This window comes from Diaphorina citri, unplaced genomic scaffold (assembly GCF_000475195.1).
Source record: "Diaphorina citri unplaced genomic scaffold, Diaci psyllid genome assembly version 1.1 scaffold1087, whole genome shotgun sequence".
Lineage (NCBI taxonomy): Eukaryota > Metazoa > Arthropoda > Insecta > Hemiptera > Psyllidae > Diaphorina > Diaphorina citri.
In genome coordinates, this window is record NW_007378516.1 from 11,161 (window position 1) to 26,748 (window position 15,588).

The 15,588-nt window shown below is 39.0% G+C and overlaps 1 protein-coding gene across 1 annotated transcript in view; it reads right to left on the reverse strand.

The window, feature by feature from the left end:
* Positions 1-625: 625 nt before the first annotated feature.
* Positions 626-15,588, reverse strand: part of LOC103514133 — a gene marked incomplete at its 5' end in the record, with an annotated part of 88,041 nt that continues 73,078 nt past the window's right edge. The window contains 2 exon segments of the mRNA XM_026827179.1: positions 626-825; positions 1,462-1,640. Coding sequence (XP_026682980.1) covers positions 671-825; positions 1,462-1,640 — 334 coding nt within the window. The 3' untranslated portion in view covers positions 626-670.

A 15,588-nucleotide genomic window follows, 5' to 3' on the forward strand; every position in this document is an offset into this window, starting at 1 on the left:
AATTTCATTATTGAAAATTGAAATAGTGCTTTTGAGAATAGTCCCTGATCCTTATGACTTTAATCGGTTCTGAAAATTCGCCTCTAAAGTTCTAAAATCCATTGAAACAAAACCCGCCATCTTTCGTTGGAACCAGCGCAAGTAACTTCAGTCATGCACCGTGCGTATTATGGATGCAAGTAGTCAGGTATTATGCAGGTCGCGCATTTGAATTGAAAATTAATGGAAATGGCGTTATTTTAAGCGAAGCAACTCCGTCCGTGAATTTCAAAACAAAATAGAATACAAGAAACACATATAAACAAAAGTATTGACTCGGGGGTATTCAACTATTCAATGTAGGTACCTTATTCTCATTCAGATCTGTAACTGTAACTAACAGCTGAGAGACTTTTTTATGTTGTGCACATTGCATACACAGTTCAATTTTTAGGCGATCATAAGATTTTTTCTAATTTACCTGCTGATTGAAATTTTTATGACTTTGCGTTGGTTAACTTTTTTAGTCTTTTTACAAGACACGACACTTGAATGGAACCCGGGACCTAGCGCTTACGAAGAAGGCGGTCTACAGATAAACTACACATCTACTTAGCTATGTATACTTACCTAATAAATAAGAAGTCTTGGAAAGAAAGGCAGAAAGGGTGATGCTGCCAGAAAAACGGGCCTAAGCGTTGCTCTGGATTTCTACGGTGACCATAGGGTTCTTCTCCTGGGTGGGAGTGGGGGCAGGGGAGTCCGTGGCGGAGTGCTGACTAATGCGCTGCTGGGGTGGATGGTGGGCGTGATGATTGCGGAGTTCCGCCGACGCGAGCGCTTTTGCTAGAATGACGAAAAGAATGTGACCTTGTTGGATTCATAGTTTTGTGGATATGGAAAAAGATTGTGATCTTGTTAGATTCCTTTTTTGTGAATTCAGAACGTTGATTTGTCGGTCAATCAATCAAAACTAGGAACAAGAACAATTCGAAATAGTAAATATGTCAACAAATGCAAGTCTGAGATCAAAAATTTAACCTCAAACCATAGGTATGTAAATGTCACACAGGTGACACAGGGGTGTCTTGTGTGCCCTTGATTTAATTTTCTAAATCACGGGCAAGTGTAATCCCAAGCTAAACGTCTACAGTCTAGACTGAGGTCAATCTACATGGCCTGAGACACAACCATACTTTGAATACATAAACTTTTCAAAGGCCTTTGATCGAGACCTATTTTATATGGGTTTCTAATTTCCAGTCAATGTCGATCGACAAAGTGCAGTGTACACATAAATAAACGGCCTTTGAAGGACCAGCCCTTAGTTACACCCCATTTTCTTCTTGGAAATTTTACAGTGTTAGGGTGCGGAATAGGGAAATGGTACAATGTCAGGCAATGTTCCATTTCCCCATTCCCCACATCCCACAATGACACTGTGGAAATTTAAAAAAAAAAAAAAAAAACAGTTTTACTTACCACTGAATGAAGCACAACTAGGCTGCCTAGATGGGGATCCTTTACTGTTGCGCCTCTCAGGGGCCCCTGGGGTGGTGGGGGTGGTGTGCTTGGGTTTATCCACCTTGTTCAAAAGGGACACGTTCATGAGGCGAGGGTTGGGGGTGTTGAATATGGTCCGGTTCTCTCGCCATCGGGCCCTGAAAGTGAAAAGAGTGGGGCTGAGACCTGTGGTGCGACTAGATTGGGTATGTTAGTATGGTGGTTAGATATCAGTTGAATTAGAATTGGAACGATTGGAGACAAGTGTCAGAGGAAAATTGATGATAATTCTGATAACATGGTATGACGTTAAATGGCAGAGGAAAATCCATAAACGTGGATTTTGTTTTGACCAAAGACTGACGGAGTTAGTATGAAAGATTTTAATTGGAAGGTGGATTGGAGAAAAGTGTTAGAGGAAAATTAGTGACACCTTAGTATGTTATGGTATTAAAGGCCCAAGCAAAATCCGTAAACATTGCTTTTGCCTTGGCCACAGACTGACCTAGACGAAGTTAGTAGGAAAGATTTTTTAGGATAATTAGAACTAAAAGAAAAAGTTTAGAACGAAAGGAAGGAGAGTTTATCTCTTCTTCCGAGATAGAGCGTAGAATGTACTGTTAAGGTCTTTTGACTTGGCGGGTCGGAGCGCTACCGTACTTCGGAATTAGTTCCCAATGGATCACTGAAGTTAAGCAACGTTAACGTTCTGGTCAATCGCGTATTGCTGACTTTTTCGGCCCAACTTGGGTTGAGAGAGGTATGAGGAGACGCGTAAAGAAATGGAGGGTGAAACCCCCGTCATAAAGCTAAAGACCGCAGTAATGAACGTACAGTGACGATAAACATCCCCGTCATTAAAGCCACAAAAGATCTAATGGGGTACCAACTAAAGATCTAATGAGGACCAACTTATAACAAAGCTTTATCAAACAAAACGAAATTTCGGATCACCCTGTATATCGATCACCAGCTGTTAACGGTACTGCAACGCCATTGGTCAATAGATATGATGATATTAGTATGGTTATGATATCGTTATTATGTTACCAGAATGACGCTTGTGATGGACTAATTAAATTTGGCAGATCACCGAGAAATGGAGAAACATAAATTCGAATCCAATTTGGACAGGAGGTGATGATATAATGGTATTGATGATGATTGGTGAACCAGTGCCGTCTATGGAGGCAGAGGGTGTACTCTTACGACTTAACTGAAGGAAGGCAGTAATATTAGGAAGAGAAAAAGGTAAAGAGGATATCTGTGGGAGCTTTGTGAACTTACCGATGAAATGATGTTTGATATGAAAAAGCACTTCAACACTTTTAGTCACTTAAAACACTTTTTTCACTAAAAAAGAAAAATAAATCTTTTTTTTTTAATACTAGGTAAATAGGGTCATTAATCTCCCCTGGCTGCAACTAGTTTCTTCAATGCTCTTCTTATGGTGCGGGGAATTTTCTTCTAAAAACTCCGGGATTTTTGTTCTCGGGTATTTCCAATCAAAACCAATGAAACTTCAGAAGTAATAGAGTGGTTCTTCAGGGTCAATCACACAAGGCGATTCTAAAAGCTCAAGCAACCTCTGTACCTATAGTGACGAGTGTAGCCTATTACCTATTTATAGCTTTTAGTGGTCATCAGTGTCACCATCATCACACTTGGACTTGTCCTAATGATCAGCACAGCACGCAAGAGGTTCGGGTTCAACTTACGGTAGGGTCAAAGTTTTTTCGACCCTTTTTTTTGAAACCGAGGTTGCTAGTATGAGGAAAATTGAGTAGCTTCTTGTTAAGGGACTTCTACCGAGTAGCTGACTAGTGGAGAGATCATCAATTTACAAAAAATATTGAACTTCTAGAATCACCATGTGAAATGAGGAAATGGTACAGTGCCAGGCAGTGACCCCTTCCAAGGCAGAATTTAGTTTCCCTAAGTTAGGTATATTTTCTTTTCTGAAAATTCAACTCTTTTGCAGCTCGTTTTCCCTCTTTTTCCTTTGGTTTAGTACAGGCGCTATCACGCCGAAAGGGGGGGGGGGAAATGAGTTTCAGAAGAGGGAAAATTCCGAAAAGGAATATCGTTAATGTTACCAGAATGACGCTTGTGATGGACTAATTAAATTTGGCAGATCACCGAGAAATGGAGAAACATAAATTCGAATCCAATTTGGACAGGAGGTGATGATATAATGGTATTGATGATGATTGGTGAACCAGTGCCGTCTATGGAGGCAGAGCGTGTACTCTGAATATTTGGGGGGATAGTTTACTTAGATTAATAAAATTGTTGATTGATTGAGAAGTAAATGGGCAAGACCCATGTTTCAACGGGTAAAATCAACACATTCAACGAACGAAATCAATGTATTCTATTACGGGTTAAATCCATGTTGGGCCTTGACACATATGTAGAATTAGAGAGTGGATTTGAAATACTTTTCCTCTTTAGAAGGGTTTTGAAGAGAGGAATTCTACAAGAAAAGGAAAATACAACTAAAATGTCCAAAGACGAAGTTTGACAGAGGGAACTGAAACTGCTAAGGTCTTATCGTCCCGAAATCGAAGACAGGATAGGAGAAAGCCAGCCGTACCGAGAACGAACATTATCCCATCAGGATAAAATCCGCCCCGGGCGGGAATCGAGCCCGCGGCCTAGCGCTTACAAGGCAGACGCGCTACCAACTACCAACCAAGCTAACTAGGCTGGCAAGAAAAACTTTAGGCTGTTTCCAAACATAATCGATCGACGTTGAGAAACCATGTTATCGAGTCAGTGTGGACGGTTCAGTCGACATCTATCGACGTCCATCTACGGCCGGTCGACTATGTGTTATGTGTAGGCACACCTTTAGACTTTTAGTTACACTCGGTATACTATCAATAGACTTTTAGTAACACTCGGTATACTATCAATAGACTTTTAGTTACACCCGGTATGATATCAATGGTGCAAAGTCAAGCCACCTATTTATAGACAACACTGGCTCCAGGCTCTGACCAGCCTATGGCCTACAGGTCGTAACACAAATTCAGTTCATGACTATTGTGTCAGAGGCATTATGGAGACCACGTATAAGGCACTTCGGTCACTAATGATTCCTGACATGCCAACTTGGTAAAGGTACTAGTTTGAACCAGTGATGGCAGTTTGCGAGGGAGGTAAACCGTTAATTGTTGTACGAATTAAGGTACAAACACACTACTATCACGTCACATGAGTTCATGGGGAGTCGGAAAGATGTAGTTCTCATAATACCTGTAGTAGGTAGGTAATTTCGTTCAGGACAGCCACATTTCTCTCACTTCACGTGAGCTCACATGACATGGTAGTAATATGTTTCTTTGGGGACAAATCAATAAAAATGATTTCTTTCAAAACGGATGCAGTACTCGTCTAATATCTGATAAACGGAAGGGAGCAAGTTCGAATTTCACAACCAAAACACGGAATTTCATGATTGAAAATTGAAAGAGTGCTTTTGAGAATAGTCCCTGATCCTTATGACTTTAATCGGTTCTGAAAATTCGCCTCTAAAGTTCTAAAATCCATTGAAACAAAACCCGCCATCTTTCGTTGGAACCAGCGCAAGTAACTTCAGTCATGCACCGTGCGTATTATGGATGCAAGTAGTCAGGTATTATGCAGGTCGCGCATTTGAATTGAAAATTAATGGAAATGGCGTTATTTTAAGCGAAGCAACTCCGTCCGTGAATTTCAAAACAAAATAGAATACAAGAAACACATATAAACAAAATAGAACACGTAAAATTGATTTACATAACCTACATTTGTACGTTTTGTGGTGGCCAAAGAGTGGGTAGGGAACTAGAGGGAGAAAAATACCCATGAAGGGAGGGTGGTAGAGGGATTTGGGGGAGAAAAGAGTAGCCAGAGAGGGAGGAAGTGTATAAGAAAAGGGGAGAAGTAGCTAATAAAATTGATTTACATAACCTACATTTGTACGTTTTGTGGTGGCCGAAGAGTGGATAGGGAACTAGAGGGAGAAAAATAGCCATGAAGGGAGGGTGGTAGAGGGATTTGGGGGAGAAAAGAGTAGCCAGAGAGGGAGGAAGTGTATAAGAAAAGGGGAGAAGTAGCTAGAGAAAGGGAAGTAGGAAGCGTAGTTGAGGGAATGGAAATCTAGTGAAGAAGAAAATTAGAGAAAGAAGAGAAGGAAAAGATAAAAGGTGAAAATACCGCAGGATCGTAATTGTAACCAATAGAGTAGGTAAAGGTGCCTTCTAATGGTAAAATTCTTAATACCTATAAAAGTTACATATTTTACTTAAAAGTTGAGTTTTTAGCAAGCAGAAATACTAAACTTAGTCTTGGATTTTAGAACCAAAAGTTAGATAGGCCATTATTTTTCTGCCCATGCTCGAGATTAAGGGGAGTGTTGGTCGGCTAATAAACAGAAAGGCCCCTGTTTGATCCCAAGAGACTTACAAATCTTTTAACATCTGAAGTTTTGGAGCCCTTGCGAGGAACCCTTTTGTCCAGAACAGAAACTAGTCAAGAAGTCAAAATAATATGTACATCACAGACAAAAAATACTTAGAAACAGACACTCATAAATATCTTCAGACATTTCTCCTTCCAAGAATTTCGCGAATGTCTACAATAGTCAACATTGTATACTCTCAACAACATATTGGCGCCGATTCTGGGCACTGCAGTGGTGGGAAGCCAATATCTTTTCAAACCCATCAAAAACAAGACGCCCTTCCTCTCCAATGGGAATGAAAACCAAAGCATTAATCACAGGAGAAAATGAGACGTATGGACATTAATCAGAGAAAATTAGAGAAAGAAGAGAAGGAAAAGATAAAAGACTTTGGTGAAAATACCGCAGGATCGTAATCGTAACCAATAGAGTAGGTAAAGGTGCCTTCTAATGTTAAAATTCCTAATAACTATAAAAGTTACATATTTTACTTAAAAGTTGAGTTTTTAGCAAGCAGAAATACTTAGTCTTGGATTTTAGAACCAAAAGTTAGATAGGCCATTATTTTTCGGCCCATGCTGGAGATTAAGGGGAGTGTTGGGTAGCGTTGGTCGGCTAACAAACAGAAAGGCCCCTGTTTGATCCCAGGAGACTTACAAATCTTTTAACATTTGAAGTTTTGGAGCCCTTGCGAGGAACCCTTTTGTCCAGAACAAAAACTAGTCAAGATGTCAAAATATGTACATCACAGACAAAAAATACTTAGAAACAGACACTCATAAATATCTTCAGACATTTCTCCTTCCAAGAATTTCGCGAATGTCTACAATAGTCAACATTGTATACTCTCAACAACATAATTATTGGCGCCGATTCTGGGCGCTGCAGTGCTGGGAAGCCAATATCTTTTCAAATATCAAAAACAAGACGCCCTTCCTCTCCAATGGGAATGAAAACCAAAGCATTAATCACACGAGAAAATGAGACGTATGGACATTAATCAGAGAAACGAGAAACAAGGAAAGGAAGAAGGACGCAAGAAGAGAAGAGAAAAGAGGAACAAGAAACAAATGCAGAAGAAAGGTCAGGGAAGAGAGGCGAAAGAAGGAATGAAGAAAGAAGAGAAGGAGAAAGCAAATGAAGAAGAGAATAATGAAGTAAAGAACCATAGAATGGACCTGGAGAAGAAGGAACAAAACAGAACAAGCAGAGTAAAGAATATTCAAAAGGAATGAAGACAAGACGAAAAGGGAGACAAAAGCGTACGGAAGAAGAGAAAAAGGAACTAAGAAAACTTTTTCTTACAAACCACCGGGAAATCCCATGACAGGGACCCTATAAAGGGACAGATTGACAAATAGGAAGGAATGGTAAAGTGAAATTTGGAAAGAATAGAACAGAGAAAAGATAAAAAGAAGAAAGATCTAAGGAATATAAAGTAAACAGACTAAGAATACGGAAAGACACATGGGGAAGAGAATTAGAAGAATCGTGGGGGGAAGAGACGGAAAGAATGGCAAAGTGGGATTTGGAAAAAAGAATGAAAGAAAAGAGTAAAGAAGGGAATCGAAGGAATAGATAAAGGATATAGTAACTAGAAAAAAGAGTTATAGGAGAGCAGAAGGGAAGTTCGAAGAGTTATAGAGAAGGGAACTCGGAAATATTGCGGGGGTACAGAGAGAACAGAGGGGGCTTATTTGGATTGAAACAACATTATTTTGGAAATGTATACGAGTATGCGAAACCTTAGCCAACAAAAGCTCTGTCAAAACGTAGTCAGACCATAATAGAGAAATCATGATGGTGGCTTGTGATGAAATAGGTGAAAAAACAAACTCACCTAATTCTTTGAACAATAATGCAATGCAATCCCATTTGGAAGCTATCAAGCTATAGAAATAACACCAAAAGATGTAAGTCTGTCAACATATGTACCTTAAACGACTTTGGAATTTCTAAGACTTTGATCAACTAGAATGAGAGAGAGTACCTAATTCGATCCCAACAGGATAGAAGGACAAACAAGGCATCTGCTCTTCTGTTAGGTCTTGCACTCTTCCACCCAACCTGTTACCCGAGCCTCCCCCATTGGAGTGAAGGGAGCACGCGATATCCCCACTAAAAAGACGTATTAGAAAATCAAAGTGGGATTTGGAAAAAAGAATGAAAGAAAAGAGTAAAGAAGGGAATCGAAGGAATAGATAAAGGATATAGTAACTAGAAAAAGGAGTTATAGGAGAGCAGAAGGGAAATTCGAAGAGTTATAGAGAAGGGAACTCGGAAATATTGTGGGGGTACAGAGAGAACAGAGGGGGCTTATTTGGATTGAAACAACATTTGGAAATGTATACGAGTATGCGAAACCTTAGCCAACAAAAGCTCTGTCAAAACTTAGTCAGACCATAATAGAGAAATCATGGTGGTGGCTTGTGATGAAATAGGTGAAAAAACAAACTCACCTAATTCTTGGAACAATAATGCAATGCAATCCCATTTGGAAGGTATCAAGCTATAGAAATAAAAAACAACTTTGGAATTTCTAAGACTTTGATCAACTAGAATGAGAGAGAGTACCTAATTCTATCCCAACAGGATAGAAGGACAAACAAGGCATCTGCTCTTCTGTTAGGTCCTGTACTCTTCCACCCAACCTGTTACCCGAGCCTCCCCCATTGGAGTGAAGGGAGCACGCGATATCCCCACTAAAAAGACGTATTAGAAAATTTTGTAAATAAATATAATAAACTCCTCACAAAATGGTAATCCGCGTAAGGGAGAAAGAGGAGGAGATGAGAAAGAGAGGCAGAGATGGAAAGGGAGAACGAAAGAGAGAGAGAGTAGGAGGAAATAAAGAGAGGGAGAGAGAGAAAGAGGGGAGAAAGGGAATACACTTAGAGGCAAGAAGAAGGAAAGGAGAGGCAAGAAGAAGGAATGAGGAAAATTAAAGAAAATTGAAAACGTTAAAAGGAAATCCAAGAGGTAAGGTAAAGGCTAAAGGTACAGTTCATATCTTCAATTTTATATTCAGCTACATTTATATGATTGCGGCGCGAAGCGGCGATAACCCGTAGAGCGTAGAATGTACTGTTAAGCTTTTTTGATTTGGCGGGGCGGAGCGCTACCGTACTTCTGAATAAGTTCCCAATGGATCACTGAAGTTAAGCAACGTTAACGTTCCGGTCAATCGCGTACTGCTGACTTTTTCGGCCCAACTTAGGTTGAGAGAGGTATGAGGAGACGCGTAACTTGTCAAATAGAGGGTGAAACCCCCGTCACTAAAGCTAAAGACCGCAGTAATAAACGTACAGTGACGATAAACATCCCCGTCATTAAAGCCACAAAAGATCTAATGGGGTACCAACTAAAGATCTAATGGGGACCAACCTATAACAAAGCTTTATCAAACAAAACGAAAATTCGGATCACCCTGTATATCGATCACCAGCTGTTAACGGTACTGCAACGCCATTGGTCAATAGATATGATGATATTAGTATGGTTATGCTTTGAGCACAGATAGCTTCCAGGCCTCCAGAAAGCCTCAAACCCCTAATCCTTTCAATACCGTAAACATTAATCAGAGAAACGAGAAACAAGGAAAGGAAGAAGGACGCAAGAAGAGAAGAGAAAAGAGGAACAAGAAGCAAATGCAGAAGAAAGGTCAGGGAAGAGAGGCGAAAGAAGTAATGAAGAAAGAAGAGAAGGAGAAAGCAAAAGAAGAAGAGAACAATGAAGTAAAGAACCATAGAATGGACCTAGAGAAGAAAGAACAAAACAGACCAAACAGAGTAAGGAATATTCAAAAGACAGGAATGAAGACAAGACCAAAAGGGAGACAAAAGCGTACGGAAGAAGAGAAAAAGGAACTAAGAAAACTTTTTCTTACAAACTACCGGGAAATCCCATGACAGGGACCCTACAAAGGAACAGATTGACAAATAGGAAGGAATGGTGAAGTGAAATTTGGAAAGAATAGAACAGAGAAAAGATAAAAAGAAGAAAGATCTAAGGAATATGAAGTAAACAGACTAAGAATACGGAAAGACACATGGGGAAGAGAATTAGAAGAATCGTGGGGGGAAGAGACGGAAAGAACAAAAAGAAAAAGAAGAAGGAGGAGAAGAAGAAGAAGGCGAATTCAATTCAAAGATTTCTATATTTAACTCAAGTGGGATTTGGAAAGAAGAATGAAAGAAAAGAGTAGAGAAGGGAATCGAAGGAATAGATAAAGGATATAGTAACTAGAAAAAAGAGTTAGAAGAGACGGAAAGAATGGTCAAGTTGGGATTTGGAAAGAAGAATGAAAGAAAAGAGTAGAGAAGGGAATCGAAGGAATAGATAAAGGATATAGTAACTAGAAAAAAGAGTTATAGGAGAGCAGAAGGGAAGTTCGAAGAGTTATAGAGAAGGGAACTCGGAAATATTGCGGGGGTACAGAGAGAACAGAGGGGGGCTTATTTGGATTGAAACAACATTTGGAAATGTATACGAGTATGCGAAACCTTAGCCAACAAAAGCTCTGTCAAAACGTAGTCAGGTGTACTCTGAATATTTGGGGGGATAGTTTACTTAGATTAATATTGTTGATTGATTGGGAAGTAAATAGGCAAGACCCATGTTTCAACGGGTTAAACCAACACATTCAACGAACGAAATCAATGTATTCTATTCAACGGGTTAAATCCATGTTAGTTGGGCCTTGACACATATGTAGAATTAGAGAGTGGATTTGAAATACTTTTCCTCTTTAGAAGGGTTTTGAAGAGAGGAATTCTACAAAAGCAAATGGGGCAAAATAAATTTCCAAAGTTTTTTTTTCTATAAAAGGTCTGGCAAACTAGCAACTGTATCTGACACATCTGGTAGGTCAATTTAATTTCTCCTCATTTTTTGTTTTTGAGGAAAAAAATTTTCTACAAGCAAAATAAGTGACAAATCCTAGAAAATGCTTGGCAACTGGCAACTCCATCTGACACTTCACTTTCTGCAGAAGATGACGAAGAAGCAGAAGAAGACAAGATTAACAAGAGTACAAGGTATAGACGAAGATGTTTTTTAGCAATTTTAATCAGACATTTACTAATCCCCTGACATTTTCATCGCAATCAGTTCAGAAGCAATTTAATTTGATTATGTTGTATGCAAATTTGTACGTACATGTTGCAATTTAATTCTTCGCAAGCCGTTTCGTGTCTGTAGTCTCTTACGTCTTTACTCTACAGACACAACATATTCATTTTCGCTTCGATATTGTCTGTAAATATGTAAATACATTTATTAGGACATGGAAGGAGACCTGTTTCTCGACGTTCAAGAGCTTTTAAAACCCAAATACTTTCAAGGGCTTTTAAAACGCCAAGTCCGTGAGAAAGGGCATTAGTTATTATTGAAAGGAAGGAAATTGCTTTACGTTGGAAATTGAATTACGAAATCCACATAGGGATTTCTGTTTTGAAGAAGAAGGGCGGAAAGTGAATAATGGAAAGGAAAATTTTGTGCAGTCGCGATATGTCGGGGAGTCGTGAGCTTTAGATCACTTTGATGGAAGACCTAATTTATTTCGACTTATTGTTTCATTACAAAATTTCACAGGATTGATTGTAATTCGAGCACAGATACCTTCTAGGACTCCAGAAAGCCTCAAACCCCTAATCCTTTCAATACCGTAAGTCCAAGACTCACGTATACAGAAAGTATCAGTAAATTTGATTTTAAGAGCAAATTTTCATCAGCAAATCTGATCCCGAGACCATAGAAGGCCTTTTACCCTTGACAAATGTGCCTAAAGGCTCCAATTCACTTGACCCTAATACCTAGACAAACTGATAGTCTTAAACACGTAGATGTTTCTGTTAAGGAAGCAAAGACTGACCTCGACCCACAGAAAGTAGGATAAGTGCAAACCATACTAACACCTCGCCACTACCTCACGTCAATTTGAATTCAATAATATCAACCATATAGCCATCCTAATTCGACAAACTTGTAGAATATTCAGTTCTACAAACATATTGCCTCATACTTCACACGTCTATGTGGAATATGCTGGGGACATTCCTAGACTATGTCATGTGTGTATAATTAGGAAAGGTTCAAATTCGGTCAAATCGTAAAAGTCATCGTATAGGATAAATCAATAAAGATCTTAAGAGGAAGGTACAAACCTACACCTACAGTTTTCTTTTGCGGAAAACATAGGTACAAAAGGTAGCACCATCATTTGTTGTATATGACAACAATGTAAAGATTGATTTTAATATCAAAAGACTCTATATCTGAGGATAAAAACATTCAAAGGTTCTCATAGTAACAAAAGCAAGAAAGAATCCATTTTCTTTCTAAGAAAGATAAAGTTTCGAAGTTTCAGTAAAGAAAAATCGGTGTTAATCCTGGATTAGGAGGGCTAAAAGCACTCAAGATTTGTCTCAACGGATTAAAGTAGAGACAATAGACAGAGAAAGAGAAAAGTAATGACCACTGATCACAGTAAAGGTGTGTCCACACATAGTCGACCGGCCATCGATTGACGTCGACTGAACCGTCCAGACTATCTCGACAACATAGTTTCACCTCGTCGCCAACGATTTTACTATTTTTATTGTTGGACCATGGACCTGATCAGGAGTTTTGTCGTTGGCATGGTAGCCATGCCTTGGAGTGCAAAAGGTTAAGAGCCATTGAAAAATTTGTCAACAGATTGTCGTCAAAGACTTTAACCACAGAATGATATCCTTGCGAGATATAACCAACAATCAAAATAACAATTAACCTGTAGCCTGTGACGTCACAAAAGCAAAGCGTAGTCACCAGCACACCACACCCTACTGCCCTAGGAGAGGTCATACAACACCCCCCTAAGTTATTCCTTGTAACATTCACTTGGCATACGTGGAGACCTTTCGATTCCATTGTACTTGATGACTGTTTTATAAGTTTGGTGCACACGATTTGATTTCTATTCCATGTTTCTCTTAAGTTTAGAAGCTTGGTACAGTCCAGACTGTTCCAGACTGCGCAAACCGCTTCAATCGGTAACTTAAAAATAGATAATATAAACATATTATCTACGTATTGGTACCTAGATGGACTTTGTTTATGTAATGGTCAAATACAAAAACGGATCTTATATCTTCCAAAAGTAATAGGCAATAGGATACCATCCATCTTAGATCTATATAGGTAATAGGATACCATCCATAAGTAATATGATTAACTAGACAGAATGTATCATCCTAAAAATTTACGAATCAGTTTCGCTGATATCATATAAATGGCATCTAGAGAAGAGAAAGGACTTGGTAATAGTCTGTGATCTCATCGTATATATCTCTACTGGTATTGCTTTGTACTGGAAACAAGCTCCCATTATTGACAATGAAGGTGATCTTAATAACGAAAAAGAAGAAGAAGAAGGAGGAGGAGGAGGAGAAGAACAAAAAGAAAAAGAAGAAGGAGGAGAAGAAGAAGAAGGCGAATTCAATTCAAAGATTTCTATATTTAACAGTTTTTGTAAAACATAATAATACATCTCCTAATCTAAGAAGAAGAAGTCAAAGAGGAAGAAGAAGAAGCAGAAGGGGAAGAAGGAGGAGGAAGAAGAAGCAGAAGACGAAAAAGAAGAAGAGGAGGAGGAGAAGAAGAAGAAGGGGGAGAACAAGAAGAAAGAGAGGAAGAAGAGGAGGAAGAACAAGAAGAAGAGGAAGAAGAAGTAGAAATAATAAAAGAGACTGATATCAAAATGATTGACTACCTCTAAGTTACATATGGAATTTCCTGGTTACTTTGCTCTGTACAAATAGCTTCGGGCGTTTACTGATCCTGAAGCACTAGTTATAACTAATTTATAACAACTTTGGTTCTTTTCTACTGACTGTCGATGTCGGCGAAGGATAAAACGTCCCAGTATGGCAACAAATTTCTGTACATAATAAAAGAAAGAAATGAAGAGATATATTATAAAGATAGAGATAGGGGGAGGAGAAAGGGAGAGAGAGAGAGAGAGAGAGAGAGAGAGAGAGAGAGACCAAAACTGAGGTGGAGAGATAAGGTTGATAACGAGAGAAGTGATGGAAATTTTGAAGGAGCCCCAAAGAATGGAGTATATAGTCTCTTCCAAGGGGGCCCGGAATCGGCAGTTTTTTCATTTACAAACAGGGTACCGTACCTAATATTGTTTAGTAAAAGACTGTTATAAGTAGATGCATATAGCCAGAGTTAGCAATAAAGAGGTCCGGTTAGGCTGTGAGCAGCCCTGTTTGGAGCCGTGGAATATGTGGAATATCTTCTCATGTGGGAACATGAGAAAATAACACATCTCTACAAAAAGGTTTGGGGAAGAAAAGGATGGGTTTTACAGAACAACCTGCAGCACACAGCGGGTCTGATAAAAAAAGGTCAATTGTGAAGGAAAGGTTAACGATATTGGACTCCGAAACATATTCTCTAGCGCCATTACAACGTAAACACTCTAAACTGAATGAATTGCACATTTTGCTCCAGGTTTTGCCATTTCCACCTTCATGAAAAAAAGCGCTTAGTACAATGTTGTTATTTACTGGCAAATAATAGGGAACTTACCTTGTACGTAACTACGTATGCATGAAGTTTTGAAATCATTGTAAAGAGATCAGAAGGATATTCAATTGTTCATCAGAAATGACTTCTGTAAAGAGTGATTAGAGTGAGCGAGTTATGAAAAAGAACTACTCTTTTCAGCTGACTACTCAGTCAATGAGTCAGATCCTAGAACGTCTGAGTAGTCCACTGAGTCGTTCTTTTCTATAGCTCATTCATTCAACACATCTGAGTAGTCCACTGAGTCGTTCTTTTCTATAGCTCACTCATTCAACACATCTCTATTCTTCATTGACATGAATGACACGATAGTAGGAGCCGTTCTGAAAGAACAATAGCCAATCTCAATTTCACCAAATAAGGTGCTGAGAAGATTCTGTCGATAAGATTGTGTGAAGATCCTCCTGCTAATTAGATTTGGCAGGGCCTTGATCCTACGCTATATCTTCAATTGTGCTTCTGGCTATATATAGATGATAATTATATCAAATTATATATGTTTTCTTTGTTTATTTTACAGTTGTCTATTGTATGTTTTGTGTAAGGCTTGTATTGTGTTATTGTTTCAACAACCTCCGGGGAGCCTCTCTCCTCCAACTTCCGAGGTAGCGAATCCTCTTCATGGGAAGTGATTGTTTTGCTGATGCTTGGGAACTTGGTTATCAGTTAGTTTATTTTTACTCATTTGTTAAGAAGATTATTGCTGGTATGAGATTCTATTGATTTTTTAAAACAGATATTGACGTGATTAGGTAAAGGGTAAAGTGTATGTTGCTCCTAAATATCCTCTAAAGACCAAAGGATTTATTGGCTTTTGTGGGCTGGGCCTTTAAAGGGTTTAAGAGGGTAAAGATGCATTACTCTGATATACTCTCTATAAAATCCCTTCTACCTCAAAAAGACTTGAATTCAAAATCATTGAAATCAATTCGACGTTTCATCATCTGTGAAAGCTCCTTAAAAGCTGAAGGAGCTTGCTCCAACTCCCACAACGCAATGTCGGTCCCATTTGTGAGCATTTCACGTTTCTCTCATGTGGTTGGGAAAAATATCGAGAGATGTGGTTTGGAGAAAATGTACGA